Source organism: Perca fluviatilis, chromosome 23 (genome assembly GCF_010015445.1).
Source record: "Perca fluviatilis chromosome 23, GENO_Pfluv_1.0, whole genome shotgun sequence".
In the NCBI taxonomy this organism is placed as follows: Eukaryota; Metazoa; Chordata; class Actinopteri; order Perciformes; family Percidae; genus Perca; species Perca fluviatilis.
Genome location: NC_053134.1, coordinates 4,688,428 through 4,705,816, shown reverse-complemented (window position 1 = coordinate 4,705,816; position 17,389 = coordinate 4,688,428). Strand labels below are relative to the sequence as shown.

The 17,389-nt window shown below is 40.9% G+C and overlaps 2 protein-coding genes across 4 annotated transcripts in view; one reads left to right on the top strand and one right to left on the bottom strand.

The window, feature by feature from the left end:
• The window catches only part of srgap1b (SLIT-ROBO Rho GTPase activating protein 1b), a 112,824-nt gene that overhangs the window by 3,147 nt on the left and 92,288 nt on the right, over positions 1-17,389 (top strand). The window contains exons 2-3 of one of the 3 annotated variants that reach the window (XM_039791699.1): positions 7,179-7,264; positions 7,810-7,942. The exons of 1 other annotated variant lie outside the window; for it this stretch is intronic. In XM_039791699.1, coding sequence (XP_039647633.1) covers positions 7,915-7,942 — 28 coding nt within the window. In that variant the 5' untranslated portion in view covers positions 7,179-7,264; positions 7,810-7,914. Of the gene's footprint in view, positions 1-7,178; positions 7,265-7,809; positions 7,943-17,389 lie in introns of those variants that run through there. One more of the 3 variants, XM_039791701.1, reaches the window with a different exon arrangement.
• LOC120553359 (arg8-vasotocin receptor-like) lies at positions 9,634-16,890 on the bottom strand. Its single transcript, XM_039791702.1, has 2 exons — positions 15,702-16,890; positions 9,634-11,264 (listed from the first exon to the last, which is right to left on the bottom strand). The coding sequence occupies exons 1-2, from the start codon at positions 16,663-16,665 to the stop codon at positions 10,981-10,983; spliced, it is 1,248 nt and encodes a 415-aa protein (XP_039647636.1). The 5' UTR covers positions 16,666-16,890; the 3' UTR covers positions 9,634-10,980.

Below are 17,389 nucleotides of genomic sequence, written 5' to 3'. Positions count from 1 at the left end.
TGATTTGTATGGACCTTTTACACATCGGACATTTTGTCGTGTCGTAGCAGATTAAGTACAGGCGATAACTATTATGGCTGAATTACATCTAAATGGAACACAGACATTATTATATATACTCAGGGAAAACTCGGCTGCATTGCATTGTGGGATACGGGAGTAAAATGTAGGTTAACATTGTATGTACACTCAAATTAGCTGTGCATTGTGGGTATTTTATAGTGGACTATATAGTGAATGAAATTTACCGCGGAGAATTTGAACACCACTGCTAATTGGCGAACACACTATATTGTGCACTATTCGAGGGTGACCAAACGTCCTCTTTTGCCCGGACAGGTCCACTTTTTACCTACTGTCCGGGGGAGGGGAGGGTATGAATTCATGAAAATGTCCGGTTTTCACTGTTTTTCATGGGACCATTAAGCGTGTACTTACATTGACTGGTGCTTTGCACAATACTACGGTACTTTGTCGTGTGATGTAATTCCCGAGAGGCTGCTTTGTGGGCGGCTCTGCGACGCGCACATACACCGGGACCAGAGCAGACAGCGGAGCAGCATTGCACACAAAATGCCGAAGCGTTTCCTGCTAAAGATTTCCCACCGTGGTCAGAAAACACAGGGGAGACACTTTGTTTCTCTCACTGTGACTCTAGAGTCACTACTCGCTCGCCGTCACTCTCACTTCTCCCGAAAGCTCTGCGTTGGAGCCTGCGCAGGACCTTAAAACAAGACTAGTGCAGCTAGTGCAGCTTCACAGTTGAACAGCAAACAAAATGTCCCACGTACCGTCCCGATCGGGACCGGACAAGTGGGAGGCGGAGTGCACCGTGTGCAAAGCTGGCACATATGTTTCAGTGTCTTTATTATTTATCTTATTACATTGAAAAGGTATTAAGAGATATTTTGTTGAAGATGGATTTTCTAACACAGAAGAGGTCATATTTAGAACATTATTTCATATTATTTATTTATTTAAAAAGAGAGCTATTATTTTGTTACAGGTTGTTACAGATTTTTATTTTTATTTTATTACAGAAGTTATTTTTGCACCATTGAGGCATAATAAAGCATGTTCATTAACCTCTGAGAAGCCTGTCTGGGTTTGTCTCGAGGCCGGCCGAGTGTCCTCTTTTTTTTTTTTTGGAAATCAAAATATGGTCACCCTACGCTGTTCCTGTGATAGGGAACGGTATTTATATATATATATATATATATATATATATATATATATATATATATATATATATATATATATATAATACATATACATACATACATATATATATATATATATATATATATATATATATATATATATATATATATATATATATATATATATATATATACATACATACATGCATACATACATACATACATACATACATATACATATACCTGCAACATATAAGGATGCAGGCAGGGTTGATGGTTTAAAGATGGTGCTACTTGCTTTCTGGCAAATATTGAAAGTGTACTTCACTTAAGTGATATATAATATAAGATAATGTGGAGTATTAAATCTTTCATGTTCTCCCCGGGATCAGTGCTGGGCTACGACCCCTGCTGCCCTCATGCTGCTGGTTCTCATTAGCCTCCTGCCAGTCATGTTTTACGAGAATCTTGTCATGTAAACTCACAGTGACACTCCGTTTACACCGCCACCCTCTACAAACCCATTCATCAGGATGGCTCCCAGATGTGAGAACATCAGCTCCGTGTTGCAGAGTCAAGAGTCCAACGAAAGCCTCCTTGTTACACAAGCCTACTTTAACTCTTCTTGGCACTTTAATGTTCTTAATATATAACTCTTATTGCATTCTTTTAAAGGAACACCTTTCATATATCTTACTTTATGGAACTGTGGGGCACGTCCCCGTGGCATGTTTTTAGATGAAGATTTACATCTTTACTCGTGCACAACATATAAGGATGCAGGCAGGGTTGATGGTTTAAAGATGGTGCTACTTACTTTCTGGCAAATATTGAAAGTGTACTTCACTTAAGTGAAGTCTTTTCATTTAAAGCTACTTTATGCTGCTAGTCCAATACATTTCAGAGGAAGACTTTTTACTGCACTACAGTTTTTTGACATAAATGTAATGTATTTTAATGTCGTAAAAATGTTTTACATATAAAAACAAGGGCCTTATATCCAATCCAAATGTATTCATAAAGCACATTTAAAAACAACAGTTGACCAAAGTGCTGTACAATCAAAGATAACAAAAACATAGAACTACAAAGACAAAAAGACAATAATATACAAAAGGCAACTATCCTAGTGTGTTAAAAGCCTAAGAATAAAGACGGGATTTAAAAATGGGCAATGTAGCCTGACTAACATGTAGAGGCAACTCATTTCCGAGTTTTGGGGCTACAGCTGTAAAGGTGAGGTCTCCTCTGTCCTTATCCTTGATTTTGGGACCACAAGGAGCAACTGGTCAACCTCAGGGGGGAGTGGGGGGTGGTCGGAGAGATAGGTTGGAGCTAGGGCTGAAACGATTCCTCGAATAACTCGTATAATTCGATTACAAAAAATCCTCGATGCAAAATGACTTGCCTCGAAGCTTCGTTAAATCAATGTTACCAACGTTGTATCGCTGACGGACGGTGTTTCCGCACGGAGCATTATTACTGTTGCACAGACGCGGCTCAGTCTGCTGCTGGCGACGAAGAGGACCGACAAAAGTAAATAACAGTCGTATGGACGATGAAACTACACCAAACACAACAACTACCAAAAACAAAGACAAGAAAATACGTAGTGGTGACCACAATCTGATCTAAAGAGCTGACGCGTTGACTATCCCTTCGGAAAAACAGCTAATCTCTCTCTCTCTCTCTCTCTACGGAGAAACAGCTGATCAACGATCTAATAGCATAAGTGTAACAGAGCTGTGTGACATTATAATCCAATATATAAATGAAAATAGGTTGAGTATAACTAATATTTACATATAGGCCTACTGTATATACAGATCAGTCTCAGGTTGAAACTTGTAGTTCTGAAAGTTAAGTTGCACAACTTAATTTTAAAATTAATCTTTAAAAACAATGTAATATGGCACTTAAATGCACTTAATATGTTTAGTTTTTTGAGAGATGATATTGTAAGCAATGTAGGCAATACAAATGTTGCTTTTTTTCTGAAAATTTTGCTTTTTTCCCCTAGTTTTGGTTTTTTGGTTGTTTAAAAATGCAAGAGGCCTGGTTCAGGGCGCAGTCCCATCAGCAAAAGGGGATCCGGCCATCGCTGCATATATATATATATATATATATATATATATATATATATATATATATATATATATATATATATATATATATATATATATATATATATATATATATATATATATATATATAGTGTGTATATATATATATATATATATGTATAGTTACAGATATATTTATAGTATCAAATTATCAGTAGCGGCTCTACATTGATTTACACCCCTGGGCGAGACCCCCTTCAAGCTAAATTTGGCACCTAATTGCTTTGACCTTTTCCTGTCCATCTCTGTGTTCATTTGGCACTCGACAATCAACAGATTTCCAATCCCCCAACACTGTCACTCAGGACCAGAAGTCAAGACTAAACCAATTCACCTTGGTCACCACATAATCGTTTTGTTACCTATTTCACACACTATAGGCCTGTATTTATAATATTATGAATAAAATGTGTGTTATTTGGAAGAAAGTCGAGGTTTGACTGACTTTAGCCCACTAATTCCATTAGAGTATTGCTCTATACCGGGACAAAAGTGTTAACATCTTTTGCAACACAAGGGTTAAGTATCAAAAGTAAGTGAGTGCTCGTTCAAAGTGATTATTATAAGTGCATTAACATGTAAAATGCATCATATTTTATACATGTATCTTGTGTTTTTTATCTGTAAAAGTATTGTAAAAACATCAATATTTTCATCTTAAATGTATTGGAGTAGAAGAATAAAGTAAAATGGAAATACGCATGTAGAGTACATGCATCTACCCATGTAAAAGTACTTTCTGCCGCAGCAGCACGTAGGAACATGGTACATTGTTGTAGAACCACAGATTTACATTAAACATAAGATAAATTTAGCCGTCCCCGGGGCCTGAGGTCTGCGATAGGGAAACCACTTCCTGAACGCACAGACACATGGCACGTAAACACATAAACAGTGGAAGTGCTCGATTTGCACACATTTGACTTTTGAGGTTTTTGTCTTCTACTTTTTTTTCAAGAGACACGCTTTTGCACTATTTTCTCAAATAAAATAAGTAATCTGGCATGTCTTTTCATGTAAATTTGGATCACGATGCGGATTAAATATTAAAAATAAAACGCTTTATTTCATAGGTCAATAATCTCCTAGGAGGTTTGCTAAAAAGGTCAAGAACTATGTAATCTGGTACTAATAGTAGGGAAGAAAGTTCGGTTACACTTGAAGGTATCTACATAAGAGTGACATGACACTGTCATGAACCTGTCATAAACATAAACAAGTCATAAACGTTGATGACATAACGCTTCTTTTAGGAAGTGTCATTCGGTTTTTGTCATGACAAGTTATGGTTATAGTTAGGGTTATGGTTAGGGTTCATGTGTCATGACAGTGTCATGTCACTCTTATGTAGATACCTTCAAGTAAAGTGTTACCGAAAGTTCTGAGATGGTTATTTTAGTGTAGTTGTGACTTTCAGAGTCTTACTCAAATAGCCTTGAGTAAATACAAAATAATTGAAAGTCAACCACTTGTGCCATCGAAACTTCTGATGCTTTTATTTCTGACATTTTATTGACCAAAAATGTTATTTATTCAAAGATTATAAGTGTCCAACCTCAATGAAGCTCAAAGTGGGCGGCTCCCGGTGGCTCCTTGACACCATCTTGGCAGTGCCTGATTTCGCCTAACTCCCACGTAATCCAAATATGGGCAAATAGGTGGCGCGTGGATGGAGCTGAGGCGGGCTGAATGAAGCCTGCAGTCTACGCTCACCTCCTGTGACTGCAGCCACCTGTCAGTCAAAGCGGTCATGGTGTTAATTATGCATAACTTTAAGCCTTAATATAATTTAAACGGGAGAGTTCTACACTTGTCATGGAAGGGGGAATTGGCCTAGCTATAGAGATCCAAACCGTTTTTGTACCAGGCTGTAAACATGTTTAATTCTGCTGTAAAGTTGGGCAATTTAACATGACCACAGATCCCGTTGTTCTGGAAGGAGACCAGTTTAGGATATTAGAAGCACTTTTCCGGTGATGGCTGAGCGTTACTTAGCAGCCTCCAACTGAGAGACGTGAGCAACCTGTCTGAAAGTGTGAAGTCTTCTGGTAGCTGTGCCAAGAGAAATCTCAATCATTCCCAATCTTACAGAGACGGAGAGCGTAGGTATATGTAAGGAGATAACATAGACACAGGCTAATTATTGCTAACTAAAATGCTAGTTAACATTAGTAATTAAACTTAAACAGCTAATGTAAGTCCAAACTACCTGTGAGCTTCTCCTGTACTATACGGTAATTCCTCTACTGTGCGACAGTAAGTCGCGTGGTTATGACACAATCGTTAGCCTATTTTAAAAAAAAGCGTCTGCTACGGAGCCATAACGTGAGGTACAAGATAATGGAGCCTTTTATACATTGTCGTGTTTCTTTAGAAATAAACAACGGACAAAAAAAGTCTTTAAACGCTTCAGATGTAAAGTTATTCGCTGTCAAAGTGACGTCAGAATGAATGGCAGTCAATGGGATGCTAACGGGAGGTGATCGTTTTGTAGCATCAAAATGGTGCCTTAGGAGGTTCGAGTTCTGAAGCGAAGCTTACCCCCCTTGGGGTCCATGGGGGTTTACTCCCTTTTTGAGCCAGCTTCAAGTGGCCATTCGAAGAACTGCAGTTTTTGTCATTTCACATTGGCATTTCCTTTTATGAGTTAATAATAAGTATGTTAAAAGTGTACTTAGTTTCATTCCACCACTGTATCAGAACTAACAGTCCGTGTGATCGCTTGATCAATGATGCCAAAGGTGTTTGTGTCGGCTGTAACTTCTTCATTACTCGTGTGGAACAGGTGTAAACGAACCTCCAAAATGTATCGTAGGAAGAAGCAGCAATGTTTGGGATTACAGCGATGGGCCAACAGAAGGAAAAGGAGTCGGGGTGATGAATAGAAAGATAGAGGCCACTTAAATCCGTGGCACAGGATGGGGCTCCACCCGAGGTCATTTAATGATAAAAGCTGCTCCATTTTACAGCCACATTCATCTGCGCTTCCTGTCTTTAACAATGCACTTCCTTTTCACAATTTCCTGCATTCAGCTCTTTGATAAAAATGTATCCTTGTGGACATTGTGATCTATTCTAAAGCAGACCGGAGGCTGGAGTTTGTTAAAGCCTAAACAGTCACACTCTGCGGGTAAACAGGGAAACTATAGTAACCATGTGGATAAACCTTTTCATTTACTCACAGTAGTTTGGATTTAAAGTACTTTTAGATTGATTTCTTACCTCTGTAGCCGTCTGTTTCTATGACGGCATACTTTGTAGGTAACATTTTTACAGAGCTTGGGAAGGAGGGGGTAATATTCTGAAAAAATACTTGGAATTTCCGAGATTAAAGTGGTAAATTTACAAATCAGATATCACGATATTCTTGACAAAATACCTCGATATCGATATTGCCGCGATATTCTAGGGTTGACAATTGGTGCTTTAACAAAATATCTCCACACTTAGATTTTAGATAACTAATCATCAGTAATGTGGATATAATGTCTCAAGTGGGGAAAAGGCAACTAATAGAACAGCTAGAACAGTCTGGTAAGTTCAAAAAAGTACATCACTTTACTGTCATGCAGCCTTTAAAACCACACTTATGTCATATCCCGATATTACGATATCCAAAATCTAAGACAATATCTAGTCTCATATCACAATATCGATATAATATCGATATATTGCCCAGCCCTAGTCTGTGGAATCTTTTTTTTTATTATTTTTTTTTATTAAGTTCAGCATTGCCATTTCTTTAATGAACTTTGGTAACTCTGGAAGGCTTCATCCTCCAGTCCAGTTGGCCACTGACAGCAGCAGGTCTATGAGTTAAATTATAGTGAAGACTTTTATGTTTCTGGGGTTAAATTACATTAAAGATTTGTATGTTTCTGTGCCCCTCACTCAGCTGTTGAACGTCAACTCCTGAGTTACCTGAGTCAGCCGGGGTTACTCCCAAAGTCCACCTTCCTGCACCATCTGCTGCGTGTCAACGTGAGTCTTGTGTTTTTCTGGTTACATTTTACACCAAAGAAATTGCACAAAACTGAAAAAACACATGTCCGTCTTGTGATGAGACCTGGAGTAAGAGGGGTAAACAAGGACGGGGGGCAGCAGATCCCCCAAAGCTTTCAAGTATCAGGGTTTTACTTAGTTTTTTAGTATTGGTCCATTATTCTGTTCCTTGCAATCTGAGTCGCTGCAAGTTGGAGTTTTTCCATCAAACACATCAAAGTGTTTTTAAAGTAACTAAAGGCAAGGGAAATGTATTGATATGGCTGTAGGGAGGGCACATGATCTAAGTGTAAATGCTGCCCCCGTGCAGTGATTCTTACATTTCATTTGTACAGTAGGTGGTACAAACTAATCAAGGTAGCTCAAAAAAGGAAAATGTTATTCTTTTCATCAGCGCCTCTCAGGTTCAGCGAGAGGTTATATTAAGCCTTCAGACTCTCGGTTTTCCCGGCTCAACTCAATCAAGATGCGATTGCAGCACTGACGGCTTTTTATTTCCCCTTTTTCATTTCTGTCAAATTAAGGCCAAACAGTCGAAGCCGTCAGCTTGTCAATCGAAGAGAGAGAGAGAGGAATCCTAGATCTACAGTATAGAGAAGATCTGTATCTCGCTGCCATTCTGCAGCCACATGTTCTCAACCGTTCCTGTTTTCCACTGTAAGTAAAAAGGGAAAAATGCTGTGAACATTTTTATTCTAGTAAAAGGCTATGACATGCTTAATAGGTTTGTAACGATTGTGTAACACTGATCTGGATCGATTAAATGATCAACGATTCCAATATCATCGATGGAAGAAAGAAGGAATATTGGACTGACATTCATCAGGTGGACATAAAAAACAAAGATAAGATAAGCAACTGTTTGCGAACCAGTACATCAACTGCATAGGTGGTGATATGTCAGTTTTGATAAATGGATCAAAACTGACATATCACCACCTATGCAGTTGGGGAGTGACGTATTCAGAATACAAATCATGAGCAACCGTATTCTGTTACGGTTACAATTGAAGTAGTTGGTATTTAGAATACAGTCACATTGTTGAAATCAATGGATTACACGACGATACTTCTCTGTTTCACGAATTTATTCACTCTCTAAATAAATTAAGGCAAGTCCGTGCATTTCCCAAAAGCCCCAATATGAAAACGAAAACATTTTGCTATTTGCGTGATCAGTCACAGTGGAGTCGGAAGAAGAGCAGCAGCAGCTAGAGGTAGAGATGGAGCCGGAACCGGCCCAACAGAGCCAGGGCAGGAATGCGTTTCTGTCTTGGAAATTCAAACCGCATTTCACATTAAAGAAAGAGAAGGGAGAACGAAATATAACTGTGCAGTGCAACCTCTGCTTGGCAGCAACCAACCTCCTTTCAGCATCCAAAGACTGCACCTCCAACCTGAAGAAGCATCTTAAAGCTAGTTAGATTTGTTTAATTAGCCAGGGGTAGTCGTCTGCTGTAGTTTTACTGGTCACCTTGCTATTTTATAGTTGCATCAGGTAGCTACCTGCTTAGTTGACATGCGACTTTACATTCTCCTACTGGCTGATTTACTAGTCCCAGAGCCGTTGAAAGACTGACTAGCCCTGTTTGACATGCTAGCTAACGTTAGCTAAAATTAGCTCGTGGTAGCTTAGACTGGTTAGATTTTTGTAGTATGCAGTTCGGCACTACTTTCAGGGAGACTTGGGCCTAACACATTCAGCCAGTTGGAGCAGAAGAACACACCAGAATAGGCCTGCTTAGTAAGCAGGATTTGATGGCCGCATACTTACACTTATTAAATGCAATTCAATGTGGAAGTAATCCAAGTATTCAGAATACGTTACTCAGATTGAGTAATGTAACAGAATACGTTACAAATGACATTTTTGGGCATGTATTCTGTAACGGAATACGTTTTGAAAGCATCCTTCCCAACACTGTTGATAAATGAGATTTTCATTTAAAACCACAAAGTTCCACCTCATGGGGGCCCTTAAGGAAAAGTCAGGAGGATTACCAAAGTCAGTGGTATTCCTCCTCTGGTAAACATGAATGTCTGTACACAATGTAATGAAAATCCAATTAATAATGGTTGAGATATTTTAGTTTAGACCAAAGCGGTGGACCGACTGACATTGCTATGAAGTCACGCCACTAGCATGGCTAAAACATAAATAAATGTAAAAGGTTTTTTTTTATTTTTTTACTTGAACTGTTTACCCCCTTTGTGCTAAGAGCTGTCGTTGTTTTCTTCTCCCCTTAGCAAGAAAGGCCGAGAGCAGCTGTGTCACGCCAGCAGAAAGGCCCCCGTTACATAAGCCGTGTCTTTGTATGTGCACACAGAAAACAGCCCCACACATCATATGACGATACAAGGAATAATATTTATCTTTCTTTGCATGTGCAATATATTACAATATATAGATGACAGGAAACATTACACTGACGAAACATCTTTACAACAACAACACATCTGGGAAAATCTATAAAGAGAGCGGACCCCATTAATGCAAAGCTGTGTGCGTGTGTCTAGACATCATAAGTCAAATCAACCATGTTTCAAAAGAAGTGTATTCACAGGGTTAATGTTATTTTTTTGTGTGCTAAACAAAGTGCAATGTGATTATCTTTATCACTCTTCCATTTAATAGCCAAAGTGATAATAATTATGCATGACGGAAATAAGTGCACCTTTTAGAGCTGATAAACTTAGAAATGAATCAGCAACAAATTTGAGATAAATTGCTAAAGTCGATTTTTTTTTTTTTTTTGTATTTTTTTTTTAAAGAAAATTACCCCAAATTCCAGCTCTTCAAACATAAATATTTGCTGGTTTTCTGACCTTAAACTTTGACGTTTCAACTGATAGTTCTACAAAACGAAGGATTTGAATATGTAAACTTTTTTTTGGGAAAATACTGAAGGGCATTTTTTTTTACTATTTGCGGACATTTTCTAGACCAAATGATTAACCAACAATCAAGAAAATAACTGTCAGATTAATTGATAATGAAAATAGTCATTAGTTGCTGCTGCACTAGTACCTTTTTTTAAAGTGTTGAGACTGCGCTGTGACACATTACTGACCCAGGCTGGGACAGACCCGGACCGGTCCAACTTGGTCCCAGCAGTCGTCACGCCCAAATCATTTTCACAAATAGCTCAACAGTCGTTATGTGCGAGTAGTTAGCTTTGTTATACCAAGTTCCCTCACTGACTATAATCTCACAGATCTATAGAAAACAACCCCACATACAGCTCCTGGGCTCATGGGTATAGAGACATGCATGTTGACATACGAAAGCTATAGTTTACTCATGCATCACAAAATGAATCTCAGTGTCAACAGATGATTCTAAAGAAGTTACATTACAGCAAATAGCACAGACAAGACCAGCATGCTAATAGCTGAAGTTAAAGTGACTGGATTTGTTTTGGCTCCGTTTTAAACCCACAAAATCTCCAACCTGGCAGACTGAGAAGCGTCATTAAAACTCTTTTTTTTTTTTCTAGCAGCCGTGTGAAGCTAAAAGAAACAAGCACCGAACATTTGCCACAGAGTAAACATTTCCACTACGGATCGGACCAAAATAAGCGAGCTGTAGATTTGACCGCGCCCTCAAATGAGATCATACCTTCCTTCGCCGCTACAAGCCAGCAGACTGAGACCAGTTCATGTTTTACGGACACAACAGGCAGTGTTTCCAGTGTTCAGGATGCAGATGGGAGCTGCGGGCAGGTTTCAGGGGGTGGGTTGAGGTCTCTGAACGGCTCCGAGAGGCGCGGACCCTGCAGGCGGGACAGCAGCGTGGTCCGGCGGCTGCTGCTGACCGAATCCTGTTGGTTTAACTTGGCCTTCAGCGGGCGGCAGCACTGCATGCTGCCCGCAAAGTCCGAGAGGAGGTGGCCGCTGAAGATCATGTAGATCCAGGGGTTGCAACAGCTGTTGAGGCTGGCCAGCAGGGCGGCAAGCGTCACCGTGGTGTTCTCGGAGTCTGCAGGGAAACAAAAGATTTATGAGGCACACACTGAGATGTTAACAACTAATCAGAGGTGTTTACTCGTTCTCTGGAGTCACTGGCATGCCTGCCAAATGTTTATTCTCCCCTCCAGCCCCAGTTTGGGGCCTGTAATCGCTGGAGTTACAGTTTGGGACTGTTTTGCATTTAGGATTTTATCCAGTACAACGGAACTGTGTCTAATGCTCCGACACTTTTTGGCTGTTTGTATAGAAATGTATATGATCTTCTAATGTTTTCAGTTAATTTAATGGTGTAAAACGAAAGTGTAACTTCTTACCTTTCTAACAGAATATCATTTTAACCATTTACATTAGTGTTGTCTTTACAAGAGTCGGCAAAAGGAAGCTAATACCGCTGAATTAGCCGTGGCATGCTACCCTTGGCTATACTGGGACAGCCCTATCTCCCCGCTGTAAAAATTCACTGGGCACTGGTGCTTTTTTGGGGGGCCGTACTTGTTCTTCACAATAAAATGGCATGCATCAACAACTCCAAATTATGCAGTAAAAGCTCCTTAATTTCCACTAAAGTTATACCAACCACCTGAGCATCGCCCAAGTGTTCTTATTGCTTTCTCTTATCATAGACACTTTCCTTTACTAATTAGACATGTAAATGTCCATGTACTGGATACTGTCAGACTTTAGGCTAACGTTGTGCTGCTTCTTTATTGGATTTGGGGAAGTTTACGCTCCAGTTACCCCAAAGTCATTATCAAAGGTAGCTTTACGTTTACCAAACACATCAGTTAGTCCTCATCCCAATAGCCTTCTCTGTTGTAATGATTAAATTAATAACATACTGTTTATAGATACCAACCAAGTATGTAAGCTGAGGAGCATTTTTTTTCTTCTTATGCTTATAACTCGCTCTGCACTGCAATACCAGCTCAAAGCATGTCTTTTACATGGATCATATGGTGAGGATGCTGACTTTTTGCCTGGGACGCGTTAGCGTTAGCCTCAGTATCCATATCATGTGTGTAGACATGAAATGTCAAAGACTCCTTTTACAAGGTTCTCGTTTTAAAACAAGTCCGCTGGAAGAAACATTAAAAGTTAGCCAGAAACTGTTTTCAACCAACTCGTGGAGATCATTTTTTTTATTGGAAAAACAGCTGATAAAATCTGCCTGTGCCACTTATGACTTCAGGTTAGAAAAGAGAAGCTTGCTTTTGTCTATAGCTGTCTGAAATAAAGACCGATTGTTACAAAAACTACCAAAAATTATCTAAATTTTAAAAACCTTTTTTTATGAACGCTGTTGTATCGATTGTTGTGGAACTGAAGTGTTCTGAGTAGGGATGATCGAGACACTGGGATAAGCTCACTCTTTTGTGTATTTAGAGAGAAAATAAAACGTATATGGTTAAGTTAAATGAACTAGGGACTAACAGTGGGGATCAGTGATTGGTCGTTAGGTACGCACGTACACTGCTCCTTAATGTTTCTGTCTGGCTGCTGATTGGGCGACTCCCCCTCTCACTGACTGAACACAGTCAGTCCAGAGAGCCAGAACATGTTGTTGTTGTTGTTGTTGTGGCTTGATTAGATTTGATCAATACTTTTTGGGGGATTTAAGTTGCTTTTCAACATGTTCGGTTTCAACTGTCTTTATGCCGCGTTCCTTTGAAAATGAATTCTTGTCAGAGTCAAAAAGCCCCTTGAAGCAGCCCCTGTGGACTCTCATGAGTCACTAAAACTCTCTTTAGAAGCCATAATGAAATTCTTTAGCTCGCTGAGCAGCAGCTCCTGCAGGCAGGTTTTTACAGACTTTGAGGCAGCAAAGTAAAATTCATATCCTTACATCCATCATATGAAGATCACACCACACTGACTGCACAAATATTTCATGTGTTCTTTGGAACAGTTTGGCCTCATGCAAAGTTTCCAGTTGAAATATTTGCTCTTTTTCAGTGTGATATACTACACTTATATATATATTGTTGTATACTCTTTTAACTGATGTGAAGAGAATATTTTACACGTTACGAAACTGTTTCAAAGGTAAATTAAGAATGCAGATATTTGGCCTATAATTAAAACTCAAACATGATCAGTCAGTGTGGTGAAAGGTTATATATTTTCCAAACTTAAATATTTCCACTTTTCCGTCGTGATCTTCCATACCTGCACACCTGCTTTTTGTTTGAAAAAGTGGAACTACTTCGTTGGTCGAGATTTTTGGGTTTTAGTGAAATTTCTCCACAACAGCAGACATTTTGACTTGTCTAAGACCCTGTAGCGGTTATTTTTTACAAACGGAGACATTTCCCTTCGTTTGTACCCTTCGTTTACACGCAAACGGAGCATTCACCTCGGAAACCGAGTCTTTCTAAAGACTCCGGCCAGAGTGGAGATTTTTGAAATCTTCGTGTGCACGTTTGCACGTAAACTGAGACAAACGGAGGTTTAGGCAGCCGAGAGAGAGAAAGAGGAAGTGATTCGTTGCTGTTGTTGCTATTTTCGGGAATCTGATTGGCTTACGTGGGCTTGAGCTTCTCGTTACACCGCCACCTACAGGTTTGGCGTGCTCTTGACTGCATTGACGGCATTTATACAAGGGTACGTGTAAACGAACACTTTTCTGAAAACTGACAGCTGTGCATGATGTTATTTTTGAAAACGGAGAGGTTGAAATGTCCATTTATGAAAATAGCCGGCCACGTGTAAACGTAGCAATAGTAGGAAAAGCACAGCTGAAATTGATAACTTTAACGATGGCTCAGTTCCATCAAGTGTCCCAGTAAGCTATTTCAGTGACTCAGCATGCACAATACCAGGACCTCTCCTAAGTGGAATGCAGCCATCAGTAATGGTTTAATACCAGGACCTCTCCTAAGTGGAACGCAGCCATCAGTAATGGTTTTGAATACACCTGTGCTTTTCCTACTAAGACATGTCAACATGTCTGCTGTGAAAAAGGTCTAAATTATGGTTTCACGCGTTCATGTTGTTGCTGATCTTCTGACTTTTCATGTGGCGTCATCATCAGGTCAAACTTATGTGTCCAGCGCTATGGTTTATGAACTAACATTCATATCAGCCTCAACTCTGTACTTTGTGTTCAGTGCCAATTAGCCAATGTTTGAATGCTAAGTCGCGTTCCACTTCCGGGATCGTTCCGGTGCTGCAGGAAATTTGGAGGGGGGTCTGGCAGAGCGAGACTACTAAGAAGCTAACCTAAGACGGTGAACATGGTAAACACTCGAGGGAAAGTGAGGGGATCACTGACGTAAACACAATTCATCATCTATAGATGTCCGTTTGTGACTCGATATTCCAGGTTTTCTGTTTGACGTACAAAACGCACACACCTGCCTTTATTTTGAAAATCCCTATGCATGACTTACAGTAAAATGTGCAGATTTCACAGATTGTTTTAATTAATTGTGGTGAGGAAGCATTTATTCACAGGTGGAAACGTTTTGTGGATCACTGCACAGGCTAAAAAACATCTGCAGTTGTAAATACAGTCAACATTTTCCCTGAATAATCAGGTCCATAATACCAGATGATAGATGGAATTCTAAGCATGTATATGCTGCATTGTTGATTTTGAGTTCATTTATAGACCAATCACCTAAGTGGCATCAATAGTTTCTAGAAACAAAACTGATGAATGTATAAGAAACTTTGGTCTGCGAAAGCAAATAAAAGCAATCCTAACGGCTTTCTTCATATTTTTTTTTTTTGGGGGCTTTTCCACCTTTTAATTTTGACAGGACAGCTAGGTGAGAAAGGGGGGAGAGAGGGGGGGAAGACATGCAGGGCACAATGTCTTTCCGCTCAGATATGGATAAACTACAATCCCAAATACATTACCTTTCGATTCAAACTATGATTGACTGGCTAGAAAAAGAGATGCTATAATTTTCAGTCTGTAATCTTTGCACTTTTTCTGTGAAATACTGGATAAGTAGCCCTCTTCAGGCCTCTAGAAATGTGTCAAATGAAACGAGGTGAGAAACCAAAAAAAAAACAGTTTGATTGAACTGCTGCCAGCTCAGACGTTTAAAAAGACATTATATGTATTTTATTCAGTTTTATTAAAGTATGTGTGTGTGTTTTCCCCTTATAGGGCTGGGATGATATGATTTTGTCCCGATTCGATTCTTTCACAATACATGGGTGCCGATTTGATTTTTATTGCAATTATCATTCATTGCGATTTGATGTATTGAGTAATGCAATTTTCTTTTCCTTCTTTAACAAAAGCAAAAGTTGAATAATACACTTCTAGAGACAATATATCATGAGACATTTCTAAAAAAAAAAAACAATTTTCCATCCTTTTTTGGCTACAATAAAGTGCTGCATTTTAGGAGGGCATAAAAGTAGGAATTATGTGTTAATAAGAGGTTTAGTATATCACTTCGTGTAACGTTAGTGGAGAGCTGGCGTGACTCACCGTCCCAGGAGAAGGTCTTGTCCCACACGGACCACATCTGCACGGTGAAGAAAGGCGCCCAGCACACCACGTACGCCAGCACGATCACGAAAGTCATCTTCACCGTGCGTAATTTGGCGCGGGAGATGGTGCTGACGCTGCTGACCGAGCTCCGGCTCAGGACCCCGGTTTTGGACTCCGCCGCGGAGCCCGCGGTCTTGTTCCTCCGGGTCTTGTACTTGAGGTTCATCCAGATGGTGCGGCAGATGAGTCCGTAGCAGAACACGAGCACGGCCACCGGCACGAGGAAGATCCCGACCGTCGTCCAGGTGACGTACGCGCGCAGCCCCCACGGCTCCACGAAGTGTCCCCAGCAGTCGTAGACGGCCGAGCCGGGGTGCACCTCGCTCAGGGAGAAGATGAAGTACTGCGGGCTGCTGAGCACCAGGCTGCACGCCCACGTCGAGCCGATCATGATGTGCGCGCGCTGCGTCGGCTGCTGGAGCGTCTGCAGCGGGTGGCAGATGGCGATGTAGCGGTCCAGGGTCATCATCACCATCATGTAGGTGGAGGCGAACATGCCCAACACCTGCAGGTGCTTGACGACGCGGCACAGGAAGTCCGGGCCGTGGAAGCGGTAGGTGACCTCCCAGCAGAGCTGCGGAAGCACCTGGAAGAAGGCCACCACCAGGTCCGCCAGGCTCAGGTGCTTCATGAACAGGTGCATGCGCGACAGCTTCCGCCGCGTTTTGTACATGGCCAGCAGCACGCTCACGTTCCCCACCACCGCCGCGAGGAACGCGAGGCTCAGGACGGTGATCTCGAGCTTGGCCACGTCCTCGTTCCGTCCGAACGGGTCGGTGTCATTTCTCTTCCCGCCGATGTCTCCGGCGGCCGCACCGGACTCCAGCGGCTGCGTTGAGTTGGACCCGTCGGTGCAGTTTGTGCCCGTGGTGTTGCAGGAGCTCTCCCAGGGGAAGAGCATGGTGGCCGCTTGTCCTCCGTGCGCGCCGAGGTGTCTGTCCGCCTGCCTGTGCGCTACCGTCACCACCGGGTGACTGTGACTGAAACTCGCCGATTACTCCAACATGTATGGGATTATCACCGGGTTGCGCGCGAAGGGAACTGCTCAAAAGTCATAAAGCAAAATCCACAATTATTTTTCCACCCGTGGCGCACAGCAACTCCTGCTTTGAATCGGAGCGACGCTGCTGCTCCAGCCTCTTTTAAAGGCTCCGGCTCCGAGACTAGAGACCAGCCCCCTGTACCCACACACTCAAAACCCGTAGCCACACACTCAAAACACACACACACACACACACACACACACACACACACACACACACACACACACACACACACACACACACACACACACACACACACACACACACCCCTTCTCTTCCCTCCCACTTAACAACACGAAAGTTAAAGTGGAGCCTGCAGGGAGGAATCTCTGCTGTAACTCAAGAGTCTGTGTAATGGAAAAAGCCTAAAAGACCTGGCTTTTTGGGGGATCATCACAAATATCAGAATAAAAATTAAAATGGAAAGACATTAAATGGCAATTGGAAAAGAAAAAGAAATGCAGAAGGGAGAGAGGAAAATGAAAACTAAAACCATAGGCAATGTTTTTCGTTTTAAAGCTTTTGCTTTTAAGGATTTTCAGGATTTTAAATTTCACTCTTCCTTTTCAAATTGCCATTTTC

Coding starts and splice junctions, on each gene's coding strand:
- LOC120553359 (XM_039791702.1), bottom strand. CDS start 16,665: ATGCTCTTCCCCTGGGAGAGCTCCTGCAACACCACGGGCACAAACTGC. Junction 11,265..15,701: donor CAAGACCTTCTCCTGGGACG/GTGAGTCACGCC, acceptor GTTTCCCTGCAG/ACTCCGAGAACACCACGGTG.